This window comes from Pelodiscus sinensis, chromosome 22, assembly GCF_052426305.1.
Source record: "Pelodiscus sinensis isolate ZL-2025 chromosome 22, ASM5242630v1, whole genome shotgun sequence".
In the NCBI taxonomy this organism is placed as follows: Eukaryota; Metazoa; Chordata; order Testudines; family Trionychidae; genus Pelodiscus; species Pelodiscus sinensis.
Genome location: NC_143073.1, coordinates 9396743 through 9424080, shown reverse-complemented (window position 1 = coordinate 9424080; position 27338 = coordinate 9396743). Strand labels below are relative to the sequence as shown.

General features: G+C 45.2%; 2 protein-coding genes across 4 annotated transcripts; one reads left to right on the top strand and one right to left on the bottom strand.

Moving 5' to 3' along the window:
• Positions 1-140: 140 nt before the first annotated feature.
• On the bottom strand, positions 141-4895 carry TSACC (TSSK6 activating cochaperone). Of its 3 annotated transcripts, none has more exons than XM_075907038.2 (4): positions 4784-4895; positions 2114-2182; positions 1457-1615; positions 141-525 (listed from the first exon to the last, which is right to left on the bottom strand). In XM_075907038.2, exons 1-4 carry the CDS (start codon positions 4821-4823, stop codon positions 320-322), a joined length of 474 nt encoding a protein of 157 aa, XP_075763153.1. In that variant the 5' UTR covers positions 4824-4895; the 3' UTR covers positions 141-319. The 3 variants fall into 3 exon arrangements, with proteins under 3 accessions (XP_075763153.1, XP_089628470.1, XP_089628469.1); XM_089772344.1 differs by having other exon boundaries at positions 3199-4860; XM_089772343.1 differs by having other exon boundaries at positions 3214-4860.
• Positions 4896-4929: 34 nt separating this feature from the next.
• CCT3 (chaperonin containing TCP1 subunit 3) lies at positions 4930-26011 on the top strand. Its single transcript, XM_075907036.2, has 14 exons — positions 4930-5147; positions 6356-6417; positions 10189-10239; positions 10337-10399; positions 13263-13359; positions 14488-14605; positions 15206-15392; positions 17335-17484; positions 17812-17944; positions 20571-20652; positions 20950-21130; positions 23393-23638; positions 24411-24542; positions 25627-26011. Exons 1-14 carry the CDS (start codon positions 5117-5119, stop codon positions 25729-25731), a joined length of 1638 nt encoding a protein of 545 aa, XP_075763151.1. The 5' UTR covers positions 4930-5116; the 3' UTR covers positions 25732-26011.
• Positions 26012-27338: the final 1327 nt, after the last annotated feature.

Genomic DNA, 27338 nt, shown 5'->3' with positions numbered 1-27338 from the left:
CCCTACCTTACATCATGGGCAGAAAAAGCACAAGACAGACCTGAGGTTGTGTCTCTCCATAAGCACACTGCTAGCCCTTCCCACACTGCTCCCACAAGGGCTGTGCACCTTCGAAGGAAAACTCACACGGAAAGTATTTACAATAGTTTTACTTCCAAGCACAGCACCTCTAGCAATAGCCCTATCAATTCTCATGATAAGACAAACACCAATCCCGCGGCTATACGCTTGCAAGCCAGCGTCAGAATGAACACAAAGGAGACGTGGCCGCAGAGATGACATCATGGGAAAAAGAGCCAGCTACCAACCAATGGATGGCTTAGGTGGGGGAGGAGGCCGAGCTCTGCAGGAGCTCCTGGTCTCTTTGTTCCTTCCCCTTCTCATCGCTAGCCAGAAGCAAGCTCATGGATTCCTGCAAGCCTTCAAGGATGTGCAACTGTGCCTGAGCAATCTGGGTTTGGATCTGGATATTGTTGTGCATGCACTCCAGGAGGCCGTAACATTCCTGCGGCTGATGGTCAGGGGCTGGAGAAGAAAGAGACAGAGTGCCAGGTTTGTTGTTCCCTTCCTCAAATTCTAAGTGAGTTTTAATTCTGTTAAAATGTCTTTTTACAGAGTGTGACATCCCAAAACCTCACTGTGGTTTGCCATAGTCCGGTGCATGAGTATTATCCCCATTTTACAAATGGGGAAACTGAGGCACCAAGCAGGGAAATGATTCACACAGCCCAAGCTCACACAGACTTGGGAATATATCCTAAGGGTCTTGGTTGTGCCCAGAGCCAGGATAGACTCCAAAAGTCATAGAATCATAGAACTGGAAGGAACCTCAAGAGGTAACCACGTCCAGTCCCCTGCACACACGGCAGGACCAACACCATTTTGATCATCCTTGACACGTGTGTCTAACCTGCTCTTAAAAATATCCAATTATGGAGATTCTATAACCTCCCTAGGCAATTTATTCCAGTGCTTAACCACCCTAATTCTAGTCCCCTGCTTCTAACTGCTACGCTGTGTCTAGACTGGCATGATTTTGCGCAAATACTTTTAACGGAAAAGTTTTTCCGTTAAAAGTATTTGCACAAGAGAGCGTCTACACTGGCATGGATGCTTTTGCGCAAAGCACATCTTTTGTGCAAAAGCATCCATGCCAATGTAGACGCTCTCTTGCGCAAGAAAGCTTCGATGGCCATTTTAGCCATCGGGCTTTCTTGCGCAAGAAATTAACTTGCTGTCTGCACTGGCCCTCTTGTGCAAGGATACTTGCGCAAGAGGGAGCATCAGAGTATTTGCGCAAGAAGCACTGATTTTGTACAGTACAAGGTCAGCGTTCTTGTGCAAATACTTGCGGCCAGTGTAGACAGACGGCAAGATTTTGCGCAAAATCTTGCCAGTCTAGATGCAGCCCTAGAGAACACTCCTTTCCCAAACCTGGGGTGATTCCAACACTTACAGAATTGTTTCTGTCCTTTCCATAGCTTTGCAGCCTGGGCATAGGGGAAACCTGGGCTGGGCCTCCGTTGGGAAAATGGAAGCTCAAGAAAGCTGGGGGAGGGTTTGGCAGGACATAGCTTCTTAAAAGAAGAGGAAGGGCCTTGAAAGTTGTCCTCTCCTATGAAAAAAAAAAAAAAAAAGGCTTTGCATTACCAAGATGTTTTTCACGTTTGAATAATAATCCTTAGCTCTTCTAGAGCATTTTTCATCAGTAGCTACCCAAGCATTTTACAAAGAAGGTCAGTATCATTATCCCCATTTTACAGATGGGAATGCTGAGGCACACAGATGCAAAATGAGTTGCCCATGGTCACACAGCAAGTTGGTGGCAGAACCAGACATGGAAGCCAGCTCCCCTGAGTCCCACTAGAGGACTCATCCACTGCCCATCCACTAGGCTAATAGGCATAGCATGATATGGGTTTATTCCTTGTGTAGTCATTTACACAAGTGCAGAACTCCACCATTCTGCTCCATTAGCACTTTACAGCAACTTCACACTGGTGAAAATGACAACAAAAAAGGCAGGGCAATGGAAAATCAGGCCTCAGTTGTTAATGCTGCTTTGTAGAAATCAACCAAGTATGTGTGTGAAGTAGAAATGCAATCAATGTACTTTTCAAATGTTGTTTTTCTTCCTGAGCATCTGTTTCTGGCTCCATCTGAGGAGGAACAGAGCTTGTACCTATGGAAAGGAAAGAATGCTATTATCCAGGGGAACATAAAGGAAGGAGGTTGGAAAGACACAGACTAGAATACAACTTTCTTCTTTGCTGTGTGCGATAGCCAGACACTTTTTTTTTTTTGTAAACAGTGGTGACTAAAAGAATGAACAATTAGAATAGATAAAGTCATTTTATATTGCAATAAAGTTTATGACCACTTGGAACTTTACAGTGATACTCATAGCACATGCTGAGGGCCGCAACTTAAGTGTGGTTGCATATACACGTGTATATACAAATATATGCAAATAGCTTGTCACACTGATGGGCATGAATACAAAGAGTAAGGCAAGACGATACAACCTGCAGGCCCCATTTAAGTCAGTTCTGCTGATATTAATAAAATGCAATATTTACCGGATTTCCACCCATATGACAGCACTTTTAATGAGCAATGATAGTCCAGGAATTTAACTACTAAAATGCATATCTAGAGAAGACCATTATATTGAATACTTTTTTTGTTTTGGCTCCCATCCATGTGTTGAGCCCAAACTGCTCCGCCGGCCACACACAAACGAGCCACGGGCTGCATGTTGATTAGCCCTGAGTTATATGGTTGATTTACACCATATCCATATTTCAGGAGGCTAAAAGGAGAATCTTCTTTAGATTATAGCAATGCACAGCCTCTGGCACACAATTCATTCTCTTTCTATGCACAAGTATCAGAGGAGTAGCTGTGTGAGTCTGTATCTCCAAAAACAATGAGGTGACCTGTGGCTCTTTAAATACTAACAAATTTAACAAGGCATAAGCTTTCATGGGTAAAAACCACTTTGTCAGATGCGTCTGACAAAGTGGTTTTTACCCACAAAAGATTATGTCCAAATAATCTGTTAGTCTTTAAAGTGGTACAGGACTCCTTATTGTTTTTCAATTCACAGTGGCCTATCACAACATGTATCAATGCACATAGTTCTCTGTAATGTTAACAGAAGAGATAATACTGAAAGACAAAGAAAAGGGCATTTACAAGTGAGGAACTTGCTTTTAGAGAGGTGTGATGGCACAGTCAGGGTTCCTCCAAATCCTGCAGCAGCAAGAACAGACTCCGCCAGTGGAAGAATAGAGAGAGGTTTATTGTTCCTTCAGGATACAGCACAGCACATATGTGATGTGGCTACAGGGGCCAGGGCCACGATGCCTCAGACACTAGGGTTAGGGGTCCATCGCCCCTAGGCCCCAGCTTAGCCTCTTCTCTCCATGCTTCCCAGACAGCCACTGCCTCCCTCCCAGGCCCTGCCCCCCCAGCCAAGTGTTGGTCTCCGCCTTCCTCCCTTTGTCTCTCTCCCTGGGAGGCCAAGCCTAGGTCTGTGTCTACATTGGTGCGATCTTGTGCAAAAGTGGCTGCTTTTGCGCCAAAACTTGCTGCCTGTCTACACTGGCTGCGAGTTCTTGCGCAAGAACACTGGCGTTCTAATGTATGAAATCAGTGCTTTTTGCACAAGTACTATGATGCTCCTGCTCAGGAATAAGCCCTCTTGTGCAACTGTTCTTGCACAAGAGGCCAGTGTAGACAGGCAACATGAATTACTTGTGCAAGAAAGCCCTATGGTTAAAATGGCCATCAGAGCTTTCTTGCGCAAGAGAACGTCTACACTGGCATGGATGCTCTTGCGCAAAAGCACATGCCAGTGTAGACGCGCTGTTCTGGAAGAGTTCTTGCACAAGATCATGCCAGTGTAGACGTAGCCCAAGTGTCTGGGTTAATACACATTTGGGAGAGTCAGTGAGAATCTCACATCACAGTGCAAGGGGACACCGGGTTACAGAGCAGACAGCACCCCCACTACGCCACAAGAGGCAATGGGTGTTTTTGCACTGTAAGTCCTGGCTATTTGATCTGAGGAAGTGGGTCTGGCCCACGAAAGCTCATCATCTAATAAACCATCTTGTTCGTCTTTAAAGTGCTACATAGTCCTGTATTTTGCTTCAGCTACACCAGACTAACACGGCTACATTTCTATTACTATCCTGACTCCACTGTGTGTGGAGAGAAGTTGGGCAGGATAGTGAGTCAGTGGCACCCAGCACAGCTCCCAAAGGTAATACACATCTGTGCTCAATGTTGTGCATAGCCGGATAGCCCTAGCGCTATCTCACGCAGCTGGGGCATATGGCTCGTTGTGAAACTACAACTCCCATGAAACACCAGTGAAAGGAAGCCCCAGGTTAGGCCTACAACTCCCATCGTGCCTCAGAAAAAAAACTAGGAGCGTGACAAAACGTAAAACTACAATTCCCAGCATGCCCAGGAGTAAAACCGCAACTCCCATGATGCCCAGTGTGAGTGAGCCTCCCCCCCCCCCCGGGGAAGACTACAATTCCCAGCATGCCTCGGCGGAAAGGACTATGACTCCCGGGTCTTCTGGGGAAAGCCAGCTCTCGATAGGGCTCTGCTCTCCTCCCCGCTCGCCTCTGTGGCCGAAACCCGAACGTGACGGACACAGCGCGGAGCAGGTTCGCTTTCCTTGTCCAGCCAACTGCTGTTCGCTTGTGCGCATGCGCCTCACTTTCCTCACCACGACCGCCCGGCTCTCTGCATATGTGGGCTTTACCTCTGCCGAAGCGCTGCGCAGGCGCAGTTTGGGAGCGCATGCGCAGTGTTCCCTGTCCACCCCCTTCCTAACGGTGGTAGTTCCCAGTTGAAGCCGCACGCGCTGAGGCGGTACGTCTCAACCGAGCTTGTGCAGAAGCAGGGGGCGAGGCCTATTGGCGGAATTCCGCCTCGCTATTGGGTGCCGGGCGTTTGGCTCGGGCGGCGATTGGCGGGCCGCGGCGACGGGCGGGGTAGGGTGTCGAGGCGCGGTGAAGCGGCAGTGCTGGTAGGAGCGTGTCTGTCTCCAGAAGGTTCCGCGCCGGCTTCTCAGCTCCCAGACGCCGCCGCCAGGATGATGAGCCAACGCCCCGTGATCGTGCTCAGTGAGTGAGGGGGGGGGGGCAGCGCGCACCTTGCTGGGGGCCCCCTAGTGTAGCTCCCGCCCCTCCCCCATTCGTGGGGGGGGGCAGAAAACCTTCCCTCAACCCCCCCCCCCGGAAACCTCCTCCCCCGCTCTCTGCACCTCCCCCCCACCCCCTAACCCATGGGTCGTGTCGGCTGGGTCTCCTGTAACCCCTCCCCCACTGCGCTATAGGTCCCTGCGCCCCTCCCCTGCTCCACGCCCCTCCCCCACTCTCTTCCTCATTAGTGTCCCCCCCCCCCCCGTGAGATTTTTTTCGTACCCCTGCTGTAGGCTCCACAGCCCCCCCCCTTCGTCTCCCCTCGGCTCCCCCTCCCCCATTTTATCCATCCCCACTAAGGATGCAAGGTTGTTAAATGTTTAACTGGTTAAACGGGGGATGGGTGGGGTTGCTCCAGCACCCAACTATTAACCATTAACATCCCTAATCCCCACCATCCCCCTTGTTTCCTGAGTCATCCTCTCCATATAGCTCTCTACCTCCCCCCCCCCCCCCATCACCTGGTACCGAGAGTCCTCTGGTCCTTCTGCCTTTTTTTTCAGGTTTCCGCTGTTCTTCCCTGATATTGGTGCCGCCCGCTAAGATCCACTCTTCTTGGGTTCTGCTAGAGTTCTTTCCATTTGCATGTCTGTCGTTTCTCCAGTATATTGTGTAAACACCCACATTTCTGCTGCAGCCTTGGGGGTCATCCTCTATAACTTCCACCCATTTAGGTTCCCCTTCTTGTTTTCCAGCCTTTCTCATCTTATGTGCTATTCCTCTATTTTTCTAATTTTTTTCATCTGTGTGGAATACATTTTGAGTACGAAAGCATGTCCTTATGTGCACCACCAAAAGAAACACATTAAGTTACTGTGCAACAATGTTATAGTAGATTATCCAGAATATTGACTCATTTGAACTTTCAATCTTATTGGTTCTATGTGGGTAAAATTAAGAAAGCAAGTTGGTATAATTTTATTCTGGTGTCTGTACCTCTTGGATACTCTTATTTAAATGGCTGGATTCATTTAGAATTGGCCGTAATTCACGTACACATAAATAGAATTGCATCCTTGATATGTTGTCAGTATTGTTTCCTCAACACTAGATTTCCCATTAAGAGTTCACAAGATCAGATTTCAGTTGTATTCATGCTGTTGCTATTTTTTGTTTTCTGCATGTCATAGGTCAGAATACAAAACGTGAGTCTGGAAGGAAGGTCCAGCTTGGAAACGTCAATGCTGCCAAGGTACTGTTTTATGTTATGAAGTATGTTAGCAAACTAGTAATCAAAAGGTGACAAACACAGAATCATGAACTTGAAACATTTTCAGCAGCTCCCTTGACATCACTATTATTCACTTGGTATTTTTTTACAAATTTCACATGAAGAAATGCTGATCACTCTATTGCTGTACTTAAACAACAGCTGCAATTGAATATAACTTTTTGTTTTAGTGACTACAAAAAAAGAAAAGAAAAATTAAACGTTAATCCAAAACTTTACTTATGTCTGAACCTTGACATCTTGTTTAGCAAGTAGCTTGGAGTAATGTCTTGAGCAGATGATTACGTCCAAATACAGTAAAACCTGTGCTATCCAGCACTTAACTAGCCGGAAAACTTTAGAAACCTCCACATTTCTGAGCCAGGGAACAACTTGTTAAAAGCAAAAAAAAAAAAAAAAAAAGAAACTGGTGCTTTAAGCTGGGCCGCTCCTCAGACACTCCCCCTGCCAGACGTGCATGCAGCCTGTACCTGGAGGAGGAACGAATGGCTGCTCTGACCGCCTAATACCGGCCGCATCCTGGCAGCCCCACGGCTTGTGGCTGCCTGCCCTCCACCCTCTCCTCCTGGCAGCCCGGCATCACCTGCAGCTCACCCCCGCCAATTCCACTCCCCCCCCTCCAATCAGGCTGCATCCTTCCTCCCCCTTCCCCCCCCCTCCCCCCCCGCCAGTGGCTCGTGGCCCTCCTCTCCCTAGCAGGCCACATCCCGGCCCCCGCACCACCTAATCCCCGGATGTACCGGATAACATAGGTTTTACTGTGTTGTGTCTGATGTCCGAGTAGAAGTGACTGTTATCTTAGCCTTCATGTTATATTGTCATGCCTGGTTAAATCATACTCTTGCTGCATCCAAAGAACTCTAAAATAATTGTCATTTGTGTTAATTACAAGGTCTGCATTTTCTGTGTAGTTAGACGAGATTATTCAAGTCCATTTGGAATTTTGAAGCACTAATGTGTAAATGAAACCCTCAGTGCTGATCCCAGCATATTAAAAGGAGACAGCTTAGAATCAGACTGGGTAGCCTCATATTTAAGAGTGTAAAGCAATAATTGAAACATTAGACTAGGTCTGAATCAGTTAAATTCTTCAGTGTTATTTAAATGAAGATTAAAAGCAGAAACTACACACCTAATTCTTTCAACAGGCACAGTGTGCATAGGAATTTGTAACCTGTTACATGACATTTAGGCCAGTGGTCTCAAACCTTTTTACACTCAAGATAATTTTTTAAATGTCAAACAAGCCAAGATCTACTGCCCCATCCTTCCCCCCCCAAACCCCACCCCTTTCTTGAAGCCCCGCCCTCTCTGTTCTCCTCCTGTCCATCACTTGTTATCCCCAGCCCTTATACACTCTCAGGGTATGGCTACACTGCTGCTTTTTTTTTTTTTCAATTCTTCTGTAGGAAGACGGTTTTCAAACATTTGGCCTGTCTACATTGGGCCAAATGTCATAAAAACCCCTTTTCTCTCGTGCATGTTTGCTCTTCTGCTAAATAAAGTGGAAAAACAAACGCGACCCTGGATGCAGAAGAGTTTTTCCGGGATACCTCTGGCATCCTGGAAAAACTCTTGTAGTCTAGCCGTACCCTCACTGGGTTGAGACAGGATGTGTGGGCTCTGGGGTGGGAGTGAGGGATTTGGGTGTGGGAAAGGGTGAGAGGTGCAAGCTCTGGGAGGGAATTTGGATGCTGGAGGAGGTGGGGAAGAGGATGCTGGCTTGGGGAGGGGACTCCAGGCTGGGGAGTGTTGGGGTGCTGAGCAAGCCACAGGGTTGTGGATATAAGGGTGCAGTTTGGGTTGGAGTGTGTGAGGAGCTCAGGGCAGGGAGGTTAGGAGTATTATGGACTCAGGGCACAGATCTGCGGTGTGTGGAGGGTGCAGAAGTCTTGTGGCAGAAGACTGAGGATGTGGGGGTGTAGGAGTTTGGGGATGTAAGAGGCTCAGGACAGGGGGGTCCCAGTGTATGATAGGCTCTGATTTGGGGTCAGTGGGGTTGGTACAGGAGTGTTACGATGCTGAAGCCAAATGAGGTTTGTTACGATGCTGAAGCCAAATGAGGTTTGTTGGCCAGGCTTCATTTTTAAATAAAATATTATGTCAAACACAAAAAGTTTTAGCATTGTCTTTATGAGAAGGGTGGGGAACCTGTTTTGAGTCGCGGGTCAGTGACCCGCAAAAAAAAACTCATCCAAACCCCCCACAAGCCTCACTAATTTGGCCCCAATTGTGCTGGTGAGAGCAGGGGACATGGTACTGGGGAAGGGTGCCAGTGGGAGCAGGGGACAGGGAGTCCCCAACGCTCGCCTCCTTCAGGAACTCCTAGCCCCTCCCCGCTGCAGAGGAGGGAAGCCCCGGCATGCACCTCCATCAGGAGCTCCTACCCCTCACCCCCTGTGCAGGAAGTCCCCGGCACGTGCCACCTCTGGGGACTCCTGGCATGCACCTCTCCAGGGACTCCTAACCCCCTCCCTCCCCCCGGGTGTCCCAGCACGCCACAGACCTGGCCTTTCAGGTACCGCACCTGCTGTTTGGGAGAGGGGGAGCAGCCAGCGCCCTTCCTGAAACCACAGAAGTGGCGCACAGCAGCTGGACTTCCTTTCACTCCGAAGGAAGCTGGTGCTACCTCCATTGTCATTGGAGGTGGGGGGGGGGGCGGGAGCCTGAATACCTCCCAGTCGACCAGTTGATCAAAATCGATGGGTTGGTAACCACAGAGCTAGGCAATACACAGCTATCTAAGTCCTGTCTATTTCTTTGTAAAATGTTTAGTGCTGGAAACTGGTGTATAAAAGGTGCTCAGTACAAACAAAATCTTAAATACTGGAATGTAGCTACCTCAGTACTGATTAATTGCATGTTTATATTGTAACATTTCATGAGACAATGCATAAAGAAGCAACCTTCATAGCCAGTGCATTACTAGACTGGTCCATGGGTCCATCTTATTCAATATCTTATCCCTGACACTGGCTTAATCTGGATGCTTCACGGGAAGGTGTGTATATATACTTTTCACAATGGACAGTTTATGTATTCGCATACCTATAGGCAGGGCTTGACAGTTAGAGCAGTCTTCTTGCCTGTGGCGAGTAGATTTTTGCTTGGCACGGCCGCGCAGCACATGATTCTGTGCGGTTCGTGAGTGGGGCTTGCTGCCGCTTGGCGAGCACTGCCTATAGGGATTGCCTTCCTACCTTTAGTATTGCTTATATTTTTCAGCAGTTAATATCACAATATTAAATCATACATGAGCAGGGCAGCAGTTTTATCCCACACACTAGCTGGCTTGAAACTAAAGTGTCTGCCATCTGTATATATGCTTTCTTTACTAAGTATACATCAGTTGCCTAACTAGTACTATTATAGCTATATTAGAAATTGGAGTTTCAAACCTTGCCTGCTTATGTTTAACTCTTGATGCTGTTAGTTGGAATATATTGTCATTGAGCTAACACACAAAGATCATACATAGTGGCAAAGAGGCCCAGTAATAAATCGTTAATGAACTGAGATAGTACAGACTAGGATTATTTTTTTCTCTACTCCACACTCTAAATATTAACATGGGTCTCTTTTTGGCATAAAAACTATGAAATTCAGCTTAGTAGCTTATTACATGATATATTCCCCCCTCCCCCCTCCATGAGCTTTGCTTAAAAATGGGGAGGGAAGAACATACAGAAGCTGTTCAAAACTAATGTATTATCTCATTCTCTTTCATTTTAGACCATTGCTGACATTATTCGAACATGTTTGGGACCAAGAGCTATGATGAAAGTAAGAGCTTTTGTTGTAGTCTGTGCACTGGACTGTGCTTAGAAATGCTGTGTATCTTAAAAATCAATATAAATACTGCTTCTCTTCTCTCATGTAGATGCTTCTGGACCCAATGGGTGGAATTGTGATGACCAATGATGGCAATGCAATTCTTAGAGAAGTGAGTCCAGTTTTCATACCTCTTCAGTAGATATTCAATGATTTAACATTAAAATGCCAATGTACATGTTCTAGAGTTGTCTAAATCACTGAAAAAAATACCTAGTCCTTACATAATACTTAAATAGCACACTCTCCCTCCAGGTAGTTGAGTCACTACTTAAAAGCCAGTTCCCCCAGCACTGTCTCCACAGGTGATGGAAGCGGCGGGGAAGGGCAAAGGCGGAGTGGTCCAGGACTTAGCGAGAGCTGGGACTGAGCAGTCCTGGCTCATGGTCGGTCCCGGACCTTCCCCCACTGCGGCTTTGCAGTTTAAATGTATTAGGAGTTGGGCTACCTGTGCAAATTGTATCGACTACACGATTAGTCAGTTACCTGTTTCTTAACATCCTTACTCCAGACAAAAGATGGACAAATTAATTCGTTGAGTTCTTGTTGCTACTAATTTTCTCTTAATAGAATTATTTATAGCCTTGTTCTTGGTACATAAAAGTATTTCAGGGGATATACACATGATAAAATGCATATACATGTATAACTTACAGACTTATCTTTGGAGCTTTTGTTGCTTTGCAATTGAAATATTTGGTTGCTTTAAATTACAAAGACAATCAATGTTAATATCTGAAAATCAGATCCCATTGCACTGTTTCTGTTTTTATTGTGGTTGGCTAAGGAGGGTTGTTTCAGTAGAGCTAAGAAATGTTTATACTAAAATATGTTTGTGGCATACAAAACAAAAATCCTAAACCAAGTCCCCAACCCTGTACAATCCTAATACAGTAGATTCTGCTAGTAACCTCTTCCGTGACCACTTTCCTGTAATGGATGTATTTAATCTAGAACCAACACTGTCTAAATGACTACAGGGTTAACTAGTGTAGATATTGGCAACAGGCTTGCTATTTATTGGCAACTTTTTTTTGCCATGCAGGCTCTTGGCATTCCCACCTCCATATGGCAAGCCTAGCTGCTGCCATATTTGCTGAACTGCAGCCAGGGATAGAATTCCTTGAATGTGCAAAGCCTGGGCCCCATGATAGGCTCTGTGCAGTCAGCAGTGGAAAGGGAGCCTGCTGTCCAGAATCTGAGCTTTCTATAAGGAATGAGGACACTGGGACCTTTTGAGGCTGTCTGGTACCTCTCTGTGCACTCTCCAGGCTGCCTGCTGTTCCAACATTAGGTACCGTGCAGCCCCAGTGCTTCCTTCCCTGGCTGCAGCCCTAAAAAGCAGCTTTGCAGGGCTTCAGCCCTGGAAGGAAGTGCAGGGATATGCTAAGCACTGGCAACAGGCAGGTTTTTGGCGCTACTGCCAATGAAGGCATGTCTCAGTGCTCATTTTTCTTAGTGACTGCTGGGGAGTGACTGCTGGGGAGCCATACACTAGAAAGTTGCTAAAGTGAAATCTGCTGTAGCTGTACAAAGACTTTCCTTCACCTCAGGCTGTGGAACTAAAAGCTTGAAGTAACACAAAACATGGAAGATTATTGCAAATGGAGCTCTGAGATCAATTATGCCCAATGAATTTGAGAATAATAAGGTTCATACTGAATTCACTTTCTTCTCTTGGCGTGATGAAGAGTCTCATGTGACAGACATTACAATTGCCTGGTTGGGATTAAATTCTCTTAAATGCACATATGCCCTGAGAGTAGGTTTTTCTTCTGAATTTTATCTTTGTGCCATTATGACAGTAACTTATGTAGTGCTGACAGCGGGAGGTGTGTTACTGACATGTTAGAGCAGGCATGTCCAAAGTCCGGCCCGCGGGCCAATTGCGACCCGTGTTCTGGTTTAATACGGCCCCACAGGTAATTTGGCAATATCTATCTTTTATGGCCCCCAACGAATCCATATGTATTGAGATGAATACATTGTAAAATCTCAGTTAATGTCAGTTGGTCTAAATCAGTTATAAATATATTTGGACACAACATGTATACTTGGTGTTATGTTCCTGTTCATATTTTTTTAACTTAAAAGTTGACAGACAACCTTTATTACCAATAATATGTAATGTACTTTACAATGTTCCTGACATATATTTCAGCTTCCGGGATTTTTTTTTTCATCTGGCCTTCAGATATGAAAGGCAGAGTGATTTAACACCTGTTTATATTTGTCATCCATGTGACGAAATGAAAAGTATGCCGTTTGCAATAAACTTTGCATAAAATAGTTAATTTGCATTTAATTTTAATGGTTCAGAGAATGTCAAGCAAAATGGTCGGCCCTCACGCATGTTCACTTCATCAAATCTGGCCCTCTTTGAAAAAAGTTTGGACACCCCTGTGTTAGAGGCAAGGTCCCTGGCCTGGTGTGTATAATTGCTATTAAATCCTGATAACTGAAAGTTTTACAAATGACACCTCTGTTTTAATTGAAAAGGAGAATTTGTATTGTAGGGTAAGTCAATTACTTGCTTGGGATGAATAAAATATCCCTGATTGATTTAATTATCCTTGCTATACATAAGGATATGTTGCACTTGGGGCAATACATTTTCATAATGGTTTTACAAGGTTATTGTAATGTCCACTTTAATTATTGTTATAATTGTGTATTGCATGCATCACTAGCTTTCACCAGCCGAGGCATTCAGCAAGAGAGACACTGATCTTGATATTTAACAAGTGCTTTGTGGAAAAATAGCAATGAATATTCCTAATACCTAGAAATCTGCTGGAGATGTGACGTAAATAACATTTCATCTACTGCCTCTGTAATGAGAAAATTCTTTGCCAAGATGGGGTGAAACCCTTTTCCATGCTCACAACTGACTTTAAATTTTGCATTTCCTCTAAATGCCAACAAGTACCTTGCATTCCAAACCAAGGATTCCCATTTTGTTTTCTTCCATGCAGATTCAAGTCCAGCACCCGGCTGCAAAATCCATGATCGAGATCAGCCGTACTCAGGATGAAGAGGTTGGAGATGGGACCACATCTGTAATTATCCTTGGTGAGCGCATGCTTTCAATCAGGGAATGGTTGCAACTACTATTGTGTTTTGGTTAATAGCATTGCACAGTGATATTCTTTTTAACATTCACAAAGATGCTCTTCTATTTGTAAGATATTAACAAAGGCTGACTCAGATTATGACCCCTTTTTCTAGGCTTCGTAATTTCTGTCTTTGGCAAGCAAAGTGGAAACTTTGGGCATCTTGCCCTGTGACTGGGTGAATGGTTAATGGCTAAGCATTTGGCACTGTAGAGTTGCTATCTTAGAGGCACCTACTTCCCCACAATATGCCTCCAAGCATTTCAGCCATTTAAAATTTTCTTGACTCTTTTGCAGGTTGGGTTTCTGAGAAACTCCTATTACATAGTCCACATCCCATATTTGCTCATGGGCAGGGCTTGCCAAGCGGCGGCGAGCCCTGTTCGCCAGCTGCGCGGTTTCGCGCGATTCTGTGTTCTGCGCATGCGCAGATCGCTCTGCGCCAGCTCTTCTGGGTTGTAATCTACTTGCCACGGGCGAGAAGATTACGTTATTTGTCGAGCCCTGCTCATGGGGATGCAGGGAGCATGCTCAGAGCACTTGTTAATAGTTTTATGCTAGGGAAAGTGTAAATATGTTGGGTTTGTTTTTATCAGCAAAAAAGAGCTAGGCTTTTAACATGCAAATAAAGGTATGTCTACACAGGGTGGTGGGGGAGAGAGGAGGTGGGCAAGGGAAATGTGACAGTGAGTCTGAGACCAGGTTAACTGAGTTGGGATCAGACTGCAGTGCTAAAAATAGCAGTGTAGATGCTCGGGCTGGAGTCCCAGGCTCTGAAACCGTTCCCTCCCACCAGATTTCAGAGGTCAGGTTCCTGAACCTAAATGTCTGCATTGCTCTTTTTCATCCCAGAGCACAAGCCTGAGTCAGTTGACCTGGGCTTTGAGACTCACTACCACTGGTCATGTACTGGCAAACAATTCCCCACTCTCAAGAGGTTACGTTCTAGTTTAAACAAATGATCGTGATTAAATATAGGAGCGAGAAAAGTGTTTGTGATTACAAGGCTCCTAGACTAGGTAGCAGGTGCTTTAGGTGTACTTTTGATGTGCCAACAGTTCTAACTTGTCTTTGTGTTTTTGTTTAGCTGGAGAGATGTTGGCTGTTGCTGAACACTTCCTAGAACAGCAGATGCATCCAACCGTGATCATTGGTGCTTACCGTAAAGCTCTGGATGATATGATCAGCAGTCTGAACAAAATCAGGTGAGCAGTGGTCTTTGGATTTGGATATATACCCCTGCTTCTTTTAACTTCCACTTCAGTTCATCTGATAAAATGGGTTTTACTCTCAAAAGCTTATGCCCTAATAAATCTGTTAGTCTTTTTTTGGATTTGGAGTCCTTAAAAGACTAGGAGACTTATGAAGTTAGTTCTCTGGTTAAATATGAAATTCTGGTTATTCAACGCAGCAAAATGTAATTGAGAGGTCTAGAAGCACACAAGTATAGCTACACAAGTTACCATGAGCTCAGCAAGCGTCAACGGCAATAAAGTAAACCTGGTTCTCATGACTGTATTTAGGAGGAAGGATGTTGTAAGAAGTGTATTTCTATGTAGCTGTCTGTTAGTCATCATAGTTCATTGAACAGATATTTGAATTGAGGTACCTTCAGACTATTGTCTGTGAACAGACCCACAGTAATCTTCTTAGTTAAAGATCAGACGTGCTTAAGAATATCTTCCAGCATGGGTAGAATCACTTTCTATAGGGAATAGTTCTGCAATTTCAGAGAGCTGGACTGGATTATTGAATAATTTTTTTCTCCGTACTGTGAATAATGTGCTGTGTTTTCTTTGCTCTAGCACTCCAGTTGATGTGAGCAACAGAGAGATATTGCTGAAGATAATAAAGAGTGCTATAAACACCAAGGCGATAAGCCACTGGTCTGACTTGGCCTGTGGCATTGCTCTTGATGCTGTCAAGACTGTGGAGTTTGAAGAAAATGGCAGAAAGGAAATTGACATCAAGAATTATGCAAAAGTAGAAAAGGTTGGTATGCTTTGGACACTCGCTTGTTTCTGTAGCTCCTGTTAATGGCAGAGCAACTTTCTGAAGCTACAATGTATGTTCTGTCTGTACCTCACCCAGCATAATGCGGCCCTGTTTATTACTGAGGCTAATAGACATTATGATCATTCTAAATACTAAATAATATTGAACCTTGTGGAAAAGGTTTTGTATTCTGCTTTTTCTGAGTCAAGTGGAACTCAATCCTTGAAAATATTATACTTTGTGCTATCACCTTTGATGCTAGTCTGGGAAGGAATTAATTTTAAGGTCTTAGAAACTGTTTGGCAAATTAAGAGTAATATTGATGCGAGAGGGGAATATCTGATTTTCAGACTTCTAAGAAAGTATAACAAGCACTAGAATGTAAATAGTCCCTTCAGTGTCTTCTCAGGCATTTATAGTTTAGGCCATCTTGCAGTGTGGTTACCCTACCATGGTTACCATAACCTGGATAAGTCATAAGTATTTGAGACAGAGTGTACATTTGGTTTTCAGTACAGAAACTAGGTAGAGTTTTAAGCCCATTCATTTGATTTTTTTTTAAAGCACAGAGAACCATTTTAATGGAATAGGCTTCTGAGAGCTTTCCATTCTACTAATAAGCTTATAGGCATATGCTCTTATAAAGTAATTCTTAAGTAAAGCATTGGAACCAGTATTGAGTCTTGTGGAGAAGAAAATTGATCTCTTGTGGTTAGTGTTGGGACTCCAATCTACTTCTGACTGTACCACTAAATTGTGTGGCCTGGCATAGGTCACATCCCTACTTTGTGCCTCCGTTTTCAAATCTGAATGATGTGAATGTGTTTGGAAGGTGCTATTGGAAAGGGAAGTCCTATTTTGGAATTCAGTTCTTAAAAAAGAGGATGGCTAAAATTAGTATTCAAGTGTAACTACTTAGCCTGTTGTACCATACAGTGAAAAAAGGACATCAATCAAAACTAGAAGTTACATGTTGCAAGAATGCTGTGGAGTTGTAAAAGGGATAATAAAACATTGTGTCAATGAGTGCAAAAGAAATTGTGAAGAAAGAGCTAAAACTTGAGGACAACTGAAGCTAGATTTACACCAATAGTTAAGCTCCTGGTGGGATTTATGAAAGCATCTGAACAAGTGTGTTGCCTAACTTCTTAGTAGTGATGTTAAATTTCAGTTAACTAATTGAATAGTCGATGGGATTTCCATCAGCTATTCAGTTAGTCAATAAGAATTAGCTCGTTCCGCCTTTGAAATGTACATGAGCCCCAGTAAGGGCTCTTATGCATTTCAAAAATTGAAACACTGCATGGAGCCCGGGGCCAGCGGGGAGTCCCGCCGACCCCGGGCTCCATGCAAGCGCTTCTGCTTTGAAACACCGTGTGGAGCCCGGGGTGAGCAGGGGATTCCCCACTGGCCCTGGGTGCCATGCAGAGTTCCAACCCAACTGGACCCAGGTTCCACAGAGCTGGAGGTGAGGGGAACCAGGTTCCACAGAGCTGGAGGTGAGGGGAACCAGCTTTTAAGCCAGCTCCCTCCCAGAATCCTCTCCTCCTTCCCCACCCCGCTGCCTCCTTGTGATAGAAGCAGCAAGGCGGGGGGAAGGGAAGGAAGCGATTAGTCGCTTACATCTCTATTCCATAGAGAATAATGGGAAGCAGGTGCCTAACTTCTGTAGGTGCTTCTGTAAATTGTAGTCACCTGTTGAGTGAATAAATGGTTTTGGGAGTCTCATCCCAGCTAGCTTAAGAACCTTGCTGGTTTTCTTGAGGCAGCTACCCCATTTTTAAGTATAAACTGGTTTGTTTGCTGAAACTTTAAAAATGATTTCGTGTTAGAGAGTAAAGTCTGCCAAATATGTATTAGTTTTCCTGTCCATCAGAGAATTACTTGTCTTTTCATTTCCGTCAGTAACTCTCACCTGTGCTTCACATGTGTCTGTCAGATACCAGGTGGTATAATCGAAGACTCTTGTGTCTTGCGTGGAATCATGGTAAACAAAGACGTAACTCACCCAAGGATGCGTCGCTATATCAAGAATCCACGCATTGTGCTGCTGGACTGTTCGCTGGAGTACAAGAAAGGAGAGAGCCAGGTAAGGCAGGTCTTGTGTGAAGATGTCTGCAGTTCTTTTGTGTGAAGCTAGTGTAAAGAGCCAACAGTGCCCTAATGGGCAAGGGGTTTTGAATGTTTCCTTTTGCTTTTTAAGGATTTGTTGCAGCTAGAAGTGTTTATACAGCCAAGTATGAATAAATTATACATAAGACAGGGAAGTGTTTCTAATAAATAGTTAAATGCTGTTGTGCTACAATAATGGAAGGACACCCAGGCTTATTCATCTGATCAATGGCTGATTCACATCATTTCTGTTCAGTCTGTCTTAGAACCAGTTATCTCTCTCTTACAACCTCTTTCTGTGCAGACTGATATTGAAATTACCCGTGAGGAAGACTTTGCACGCATCTTGCAAATGGAGGAAGAGTATATTCAACAGATCTGTGAGGACTTGATCAGGATCAAACCAGATCTCATCATCACAGAGAAAGGAATCTCAGGTACTGTATATATCAGGGGTTCTTAAACTTTGTGATACCGTGACCCCCTTAAAATGCTAAATGAATTTGTGTGACCCCCCTCCCCACCCTCACTGCTCTACAAGTAAAGCTAATCATTTTATTGGGATTAGGATTGGACAAGAAATAAATATGCCAATAACTTTAGACAACTAAATTGTTATTGGAAATAGATGAAAAATATCAAATTTGGAATCGTTTTAATGTGAAGGATGAGCTTGTTTAATGTTGCATAATTTTTTAAATCTGGGTTTCATTGTCAGGATAGCCACTCTCAGTTCTCGTTCCACATTTACTTTTGATCGATATTTGTTTTTATAGCAGCAGCTGCAGAAAACCCTGACTCGCACAAATAAGATGTTAACGGGATCAGTATGTTCATAGCCTTCTCGCTTAATTCTTTGTACTCATTTTGTACACTGATCCAAAATTCAGAGAGAAACATTGAGAATTTTATTTTTAAAGCAGTGTCAGAAGAGAGAGCAATTATTTGCTCCTCCTCAGTAGTAGCGAGTGTACCAGCTATTCGTTTAGCATCGATTGGGTTCCTTATCCAATCAAATTTTTCAATATCCATATCTGAGAAATAGTTCTTAAAGTGAAATTTTAAAGAAGAAAGGTGATTTAAAATAAAGAAAATTCACGTTTTCACTAATATGTTTTATTGCGTTCAATAAATTGTTTTAAAGTAGGAAACGTCTAAATTTGAATTTTCCATTTTGCTCTGCCACAGTTCAACTTTCCTAATAAATGCTTTCAATAATATTATTAGCACCTTGCAGTGAGGTATTAAGAGTGTTCAGCTTGTTGAATATGTCACTTAAATATGCTAACCCCCCCATCCCAGTTCATTTCTCCCCCCCCCCCCCCCCCCGCCTCAGACCCAGGCCCCCTAGCACCGCCCATCCCAATGCACTCTCCCCTCCCCCTGAGGCAGGCATCCTCAGCGTCGGGAGCCCTGCTCCAATCAAATCATCCCTCTCTCCCCCCCCCACCCTCCGCATGCGCAGAGCCAGGCATGGAGGAGCAATCTTTTAAAGTGGCAGCTTCTGCTGCTCAGCCCAGCTGCCTCAGCTCGCAGCTTGTAGGGGAGGCATCACGTGGCCAGCCTCTGGTCTCTGCTGGTCATGTGGGCCAGAGCAGCTGCGTTCCGCTCCCACCCAGCCTGGTGCCCCCCTAGCGTGGTGCCCGGCAATTGCCCCCTCTTCACTAAACTCTGTGGCGCTCCTCACTCCCTCGCCCCCACGAGATGCGGCAGGGGAAAATTGACCGGACTGTCTGGAAATGCCGGGGAGACATAAATACAAGAAAAAAAACTGATCCAGCTACGACCCCCTTGTAAGTTGCTCACGAGCCCCCAGGGGGTCTCAACCCACAATTTGGGAAATGCTGATATAAATAATTAAGTGTAATGGCAGACTAATATAACTGTAGTTGTTTCTCACTTGTTAACACTAAAAGATCATGTTGAGAGTGGTAACAGGTTCTGAATATTGTCTTTCAGAAAGCAAATATTAACACAGGTGCTTAGATACATGTAGAGCTAAAGATTCTGTAGAGGGCCAGGGTGAGAGGATAAAAGATAAATCTCCAACTTGTTAATTTTTCTGGATATATAGCTTGCTTAAGGTAACTGCTGTCCATCCCCTCTCTCCGCACACATGCTTGCTAGGAAGTTTGCGATTCCACTAGTTGCCATTGTTTACTATACTTATCCGGTAGAATGCAGAGTCTGTATGATTGATTTTAAGCTGGTGGCTGACCCCTATGATTCCAGTGAACTTCTATGGATGTCCAGCTTTTTCCCAGGGTTTGAGGCTGTCATCAAGTATGGGGAAGTCACTGGGCCTTGCACCCCCATCCGCAGCCAGATGTGACTCTCAGCCAGCAAGTAAAACAGAAGGTTTATTTGTTGATATGGATACAACATAGCACAGACTTGTTATTAACACAGGAACCAGGAAGTCAGTACTATCCATCTTGGGGAGAAGGGTCCCTGGCCCCTGTTCCAAGCCCCCTCCTTGCATTTTAAGCCAGGTTCACTTACCCACACACCCAGCAACCGATCTTCTCCTGCAGGCCTCCCCGCCGCCTCCTTTTGTCCAGCTTCCTGAGGCAAAGCTGTAACCTGCCTGAATCTCACTAGGCTCAGGTCACAAGACAGCCGGAGCTATTGGATATGTGACAAGCTGAACGTACTTCCTCAGTGAATCGTGGCCAGACTTCCCCCTCCTGAGGCGCACACACAGTTACGACAAGACAGTGGGGATTGTATTCACTCTGTTTGCTTTGTTATATTGTATGTGAGTCTACTATGTCACAGAGGTGTGGTTTGTAATGTATTCAATATTATTGGGAACAAAAGCCCAGCAGAATATAGAGGAGCTGGTTCTGGAATGTCTAATATAATTGTACCCAGACAGCTCTAGAATATTTTCTTTGCCAGTGTGGTGAGCACTGTCATCTTTTCTTTCCATAATCTTTCCTGGTGTAGGTTTCCAGAGTGGTGATAAATCTTAAAACAAACCTGTGTAACAGCAACTGTGGAAACTCAGTCTTTGTGATGGCTCTTCGAAATAAAATAACTTCTGTGCAAACTTGGTTTCAGATTTGGCCCAGCACTACCTGATGAGAGCGAACATTACAGCTATTCGCAGGGTGAGGAAGACAGACAACAACAGAATTGCAAGGTGAACAGACCTTAATTGTTAAGCCAGGTTGCCCAGACCTTACACATATTGAGTAGTATCTACACACGTGCACGGTACAGTTGCTTTTATTGTTACTTTGTTCTCTCTCCCACCCCACCACTCTCACTTGTTGCACTTCACCTTACGTGCTAGTTTGGGCAATTAGGTACATGGACAGTCTCTGTGCTACTCATTTGTATAGCACTCACCAGAGTGGGCCGTAGATCGTATGGGACCTCTCTGCTTGACTGCCAGCTGAACCACAACAAAGGTTTCTGTTTTGTTCCTGTGTGGCAGGGCCTGTGGTGCTCGCATTGTGAGTCGCACAGACGAGCTGCGTGACGAGGATGTGGGGACTGGAGCAAGGCTTTTTGAAGTTAAGAAAATAGGAGATGAGTATTTCACCTTCATCACAGATTGCAAAGACCCCAAGGCCTGCACTATCATTCTGCGTGGAGCCAGCAAGGAAATCCTAGCGGTAAGTTACAATAGGATGTGTAGTAGTCAGGATTTATTGGCATGGCATCCTGACAGGTCTACTGCTCAGTCAGTCATGATAACTGCTTGGCTGTGTGCGTGTCTGATCAATTAGTCAACACAGCAGACTCAAAGCCCCCAAAGACCATAAATGAGATAAGGATCAAAGGCGGGCTCGGTCACATTTATTAAGCGAAGTACAGTTGTCAGTAGACTCTACCAAACCACTAAGCATAGGTACACATAACAATGGACACAACTCAGTGGGAGATCCTACTGCCCCTCCAAGACACCACTTTATATACGGGTACAAACAAGTTACACATCACTCCTGATGTGTCTGGTTATCACCCTCTGATGCTACTTAGGTACCACTCATCACCCTGTAGTTAAACCTGCACCTTGTGGTTCGATTTAATCATTTCTATCCATCATGCTGTCAGTTTAAACCCTTTCCTGAACCTAGGTTGGTATCTGTGAGGCGTGTGGATATTAAGGTCTTTTTTTTTTTATGAGCTGGTGGTGCCATTCTTTTAGAATGTGCTTTCAACTTGTGACCAGTACCAATTACAGGCAGTCCCCGGGTTACGTACAAGATAGGGACTGTAGGTTTGTTCTTAAGTTGAATCTGTATGTAAGTGGGAACTGGCGTCCGGATTCAACCGCTGCTGAAACTGACCAGCGGCTGACTACAGGAAGCCCGAGGCAGAGTTGCTCTGCCCCGGGCTTCCTGGAATCAGCCGCTGATCAGTTTCAACAGGCTGAATCTGGATGCCAGTTCCCACTTACATACAGATTCAACTTAAGAACCCCAGGCATCCCCAAGTCAGCTGCTGCTACAAGATATACCTTCCCTTGATGCCAGGAGGAGATTTGTTTGATGTACAAATTGTACCCTGGGCAATAAGAGGCAGCATAAGCACTATCAGAAAAGCTCGCTAATTCCATCATAGTGGCATCTTTCTCATTGCCAGCAGCATTGCACTGCCATGCAGAGCCATCTTGTGTGACAAGTTTTACTGCTAGCAAATGTCTCTGAATTGTGAAATGGTGTGGAAAAACAGAATTGATGGTCCAACGGATCCAGCCTTAAATACTGCATAGAAAGAGAGAAAAGTCTGTATTCCACCGAATAAATAATTGACCAGTGGACATCTGTGTGGCTTTTTAAATATCACTAATGTTAGCTTTATCAACATAATACTTTTCAAATCTACTCTTACGTAAAAATAATTGAATAGGTTTTAAGGCCAGAAGGAACCATTTAGATCAATGGTTGGCCTATTGGGATTCTGTGTGTCCTGCGAGACATTTGGTTTACTATTGCCCAAGCCGTAGTGTTGTCGGATTCTTTTGGTTTTCATCTGTGTAGTTTTTTTTCTACCAGTATTACTAAAATGACATGCATGTAAAGCCAGGGCATGTGAAATGAGATGCATGGTGATTTGCATACAACATTGATTGGATGCACAGTGTCAAAGAGCTGCTATGGTTCATTTGGCACCCCCTCACACCATTCTAGGTACCCAAGCGCAGTTAGCAAACTACCCTAGCCTGGGAGACTTGGTTATGACATACTTGTGGTCCACTGAGATGGAGGAGGGCCACTCATGCAGCCCACTCACTAGTTTAGGTTGCCCCTCACTGATTTACATTCTCTAGTCTCGCTTATCACAAGCCATTGAATTTCACCCAATATTGAACCCAAAACTGTAAGATTAAAGCATTTCGGTGCTCAAGAAGAGAACAAGTTGCCACCAATGCCAGTGCAGTAGCAGTGACTTGCATTGGTGAAGTATGCCTGGATAATCCCAACCACTCCCTATGCGGTGAAGGAAGAAGCCACCTCTGCCCCCTGAGGTTCATGCCAGTCTTAGCTGGGTAAAAATTCCTGACCCCAAATCTGGCAAAGATAAGTAAAAAGGGGTGCATAATTGTCTCCTGATTTATCTAAGACACCGTGAACTAACTTGGTGACCCCGAGATTTGGAAGTAGAACACAGATCTTTTGGTGCCTAATCCCAGTTTTAAACCGGTAAACCCTGCTGTCTTGGATGAGAACTTGCAGCAATATTAAGTGTTCCTGTAAACAGTAATCATGTCATATTGGTGCACATTTTACTAGTGGCTTTATTTTATGGTCCTGGCTGTGCTCTGTAGCCTCTGCTGTGGTGCTGTTGCTCTTGCTTGTAGAGCTTGTTGGCTTATTGAAAGTACAACCTTCACATCTATCATCACTTTTTGCCTTTTTTCTTTTTTGTAGGAGGTGGAACGCAACCTCCAGGATGCCATGCAGGTGTGTCGTAATGTCCTGGTAGATCCTCAGCTGGTGCCAGGAGGGGGCGCTACAGAGATGGCTGTTTCTCACACTTTGACAGAAAAGTCTAAAGTCATGACCGGAGTGGAGCAGTGGCCCTACCGTGCAGCTGCCCAGGCTCTGGAAGTCATTCCCAGAACACTGATTCAAAACTGCGGAGCCAGCACTATCCGTGTGCTGACCTCACTAAGAGTAAGGATATAATCCATGAGACAAGTAGCAGAAAAAACTTCTCCAAAGAGCTGCTTCCTGTCGACTCCCTTTTTGCAGATATAAAATATATTTTCAGATGGGAAATCCTAGCTAGCTGTGTGAGTAGAAATAGCATGACAGATTATTTGATAGTGGTAGCGTGTAAGCAGGGGAGCTGACGGCCTGCATGGGCCCTGGTCAATGTGGCGGGGATAGTTCTGCGATCCCAGAAGAGGTGGGGCCTCAGTCAGATGGCACGGTGTGAGGGAAGGCAGCAACTGTGCCCTTTGCCTGCCCGCCCCCCCCCGCCCCTCCCCCCCACACACACACCTTTCCCCCATTGGCAGACCTGCATGTCAGATTATTGGGAACCTAGATTTAGATTTCAATAGATTTTTACCAAACCTAATACATACAGACACTATCTCCAGATACCTTTGTAAAATCAATGGAAGGCTATTTTGCATTCCTGTGCAATGTTTGTACCGTCACATAACAACCTGCAAGTAAATTAGCATAGAATATTTAGATCTAATTTATCTTTTTTTATACTTGGTCTCAGGTCTTATTAATAAAATTGGTGAGTAAATTTTGGTTTTAATTGATGACTTCTGTCTGTGCACTTGGGTCTAAAGTCCTTTTCATACCTACAAAGTCTATACTTAATTTTAATGAATCCTTGCTATTTGCATAGAAGACTGACTGGATCAATCTTTCATATTTTTTTCAGAAAGATGGGTTGGTTTGAAATCTTGTTACTAATTTATTATAGGCGAAACACACTCAAGAAGGCAGTCAGACCTGGGGCGTAAATGGTGAGACTGGAGCCTTAGTGGACATGAAAGACTTGGGAATCTGGGAACCTTTAGCTGTCAAATTACAGACCTACAAGACAGCTGTGGAGGTAAGGAAGCAACTGAAAAGTGAGTGTGTGTAGTTGATCCTCTGTGCTTCGGTGTCTAGCGCAGGAAATCATGTGCAGGAAGGGAAGAAAATGCCAGGGTGTCTCCATATTTTAAGGTATGTACTCCATATTTTAAGGTATTGTACTCCCTGCTATCTATGGCTGAGTATCCACTGCTGGCGATAGAAAGAGTTGGAGAAATCCCAGTTAGAGATGTAGATACACCTGGAATCCATTTGGTGGCACTGTGGGGACTGTGTACTGCAGCGTGGTCAGCTGGTGGTAGGTTAAGCCAGATGCCCTCTCCATTCCTGCACATCACCAGAAAATTTTAAATATTTTTGCTGTCAGCTTGGTCTCCCTGCTAAGTTCCAGTGTGTCTAAATGCCTTCCTCCTAGATGTGAGAGGTTAACTGTTTGGCCTGCTCCATTTCCACAGGGGCCCACTGCGGACCAAGGCTGCTCCAGCATCCTGGCTGGAGCAGCCCCTGCTGGACGTGGGGGGGGGGCATTCTAGCCTGGTGCGGGGGCTACCAGCTGAAGTGGGAACTCCCACCCCCTCGCCCTCCTTAATCTGTTAACTGGTTAAACATATCTGGTTAGGTCAATAAAACAGTATTTTACATCCCTACCGCCTAGTTTCTATGCCAAGATTCAGTATTTTCAATACTTCCCACCATGCCATGTTGCCATGCTCTGTTAAAGCAGCTCCCATGTTCCACCGCAGAGGTGGCTGCATTGTATTAAGGTGTGAAGAACTTTGGGACTCCACAGGATGAAGTGAGTGTGCTTGGGTTAGCTTTTGTTCTTCTGTGGTACAAATGTACAAGCCACCAAGAGTGGAAAGCAAAGCTGCTGCTGAGATTTAAAAGCTGGCTTTAGTCATTCAGAGCAGCACTCACTGGGGTCCCCTCCTGGAGTGAGGCGTGGTCTAAGCACCACTTCAAATTGGTTTAAAAATCAGATGAGTTACATTGGTGGGAAAGTGGTGTGTGCAAGTCCTGAGCAAAAGCTGGCTAGTTCAGCAAGGTGCCCAAAGTGCAGTACCTCTCTTCCTGACCCTGCCCTGGATTTTTCTCCCCAGACTGCTGTCCTCCTTCTCCGTATTGATGACATTGTTTCAGGGCATAAGAAAAAGGGTGATGATCAAAGCAGATCAACTGGAGCTCCAGATGCAGCCCAGGAGTAAGAGGAGTTTGAGGAACCGTGAGCCTTCAACTGCAGTATGGCAACAGCCTAACAGGATGACTGCTGCATCTCCTCTGCCTGAGACTGGGCCTGGACACAGCCCAAGTATTGAGAATTAGTTTGTCTGAAGTCAGTGGGTAGGAGGGAAGGGACAAGACTGTGGGGCATGGGCCCCTCTTGTCTGTGCTCCCTCTTGTTTGGAGACACTGACACTTAATTTAAGTATATACTATACCTTCTCTGCTATTTGCTTCAACAATAAAACACGCCATTCCTGTTCAGTCCCTTGTGTCTGTATCTGCTGTGACTCACTAGCTTGGAGCTGGGAGAGGGGGTACTTTGTTAGCCATTTCTACAGTGGGGACAGCTGATCCCAGCAGCCCTCCTTCAGAAATCCAGTATCTCATCCCTTATCTTGAAATCCTTCCTCATCTGCTGGTCCACTGCAGCATCTCACTGTGCTATTCGTTTCTCATGTGTCCATTAACTCACATCCATGACTTGAAACCATGCCACTGATGAAGAGCTAAATCCCTTATGGGAGGGAGGAAGAGAGACTTTGGTGGCTCAGAGTTAAGGGGCTTTAACAGCTATTGTCTCTTGCTGTCTACACCACAAAAGGTGCCTGAAAGAGAAACTATTACATATGGTATTAACAAGCAGCACCTAGGGCATTGTGTCTTTCAAAACCACCAATGACCACGGCTCCTGTGGGCAAATCAGAGACCATGCGGATTGAATATGTTCTCCAGGGCTGAAGTTCAGTGGAGGAGGGCAGGAAACTTGAGGTCCTCAGGACCACCTGAGAATGGGCAAATCTCCCAGGCTGTCAGCTCCACCATATTTGGTTAAGTCCTATGTCCCATTTTTCCACTGAAGGGTAGGCTTGTCACTTGCTGGGCCCTACCCACTAATCTGATCAAGCTGGCATCTTTCACTGGCACTAAATACAATGTAAAATCTTAGGATTTGGGTGGCCAGTGTTAGTCAATTGAAGGGCATACAATCTGTTTTGAGGTGTGTGGTTCTTTAGATTATCATATTTAGTGCGTTATTTTTTAAGCACAAGATCACTTTTTGAATTTAAGTGCAATCCAAGATCTACCTCAAATCCAAATACCTTGGCCCTGCCTCCTTTGTGCCCCTTCTCCGAGGCCCCACCTGTGCTCACTCCATCATTCCTCTCCCACCCTCCCTCACTTTGGGGTAGAGGGTGGGGATGCTGGCTCTGATCTTGGATAAAGGATTCGGCGTGTGGGGCAGGGAGTTCAAGGTGCAGGCTCTGGGAGGACATTTGGATGCAGGGGGGCTAGGGCAGGGGCTTGGGGTGCAGGAGGATGTTCGTGACTGGGGTAGGGTTTTGGGATGTGGGCACCAGCTGGGCCCTGCGTCCCTCAGGTGGCTTCTGGTTGGTGATGCAGTGGGGCTAAGGCAGGCTCACCCCTGTCCTGGCCCTGCACCACTCCCAAAAGCAGCCAGCAAACTCCATCCCAAGTCCTGCTGTGCTCTGTGGAGGTAGGATATAGAGTAGGAGAGAGGGCACCATGACTGTGCCCCCTCCTCTCCCTCTCCTGCCCTGTACCTGGAGCAGAGGCTCCTGCAGGGACT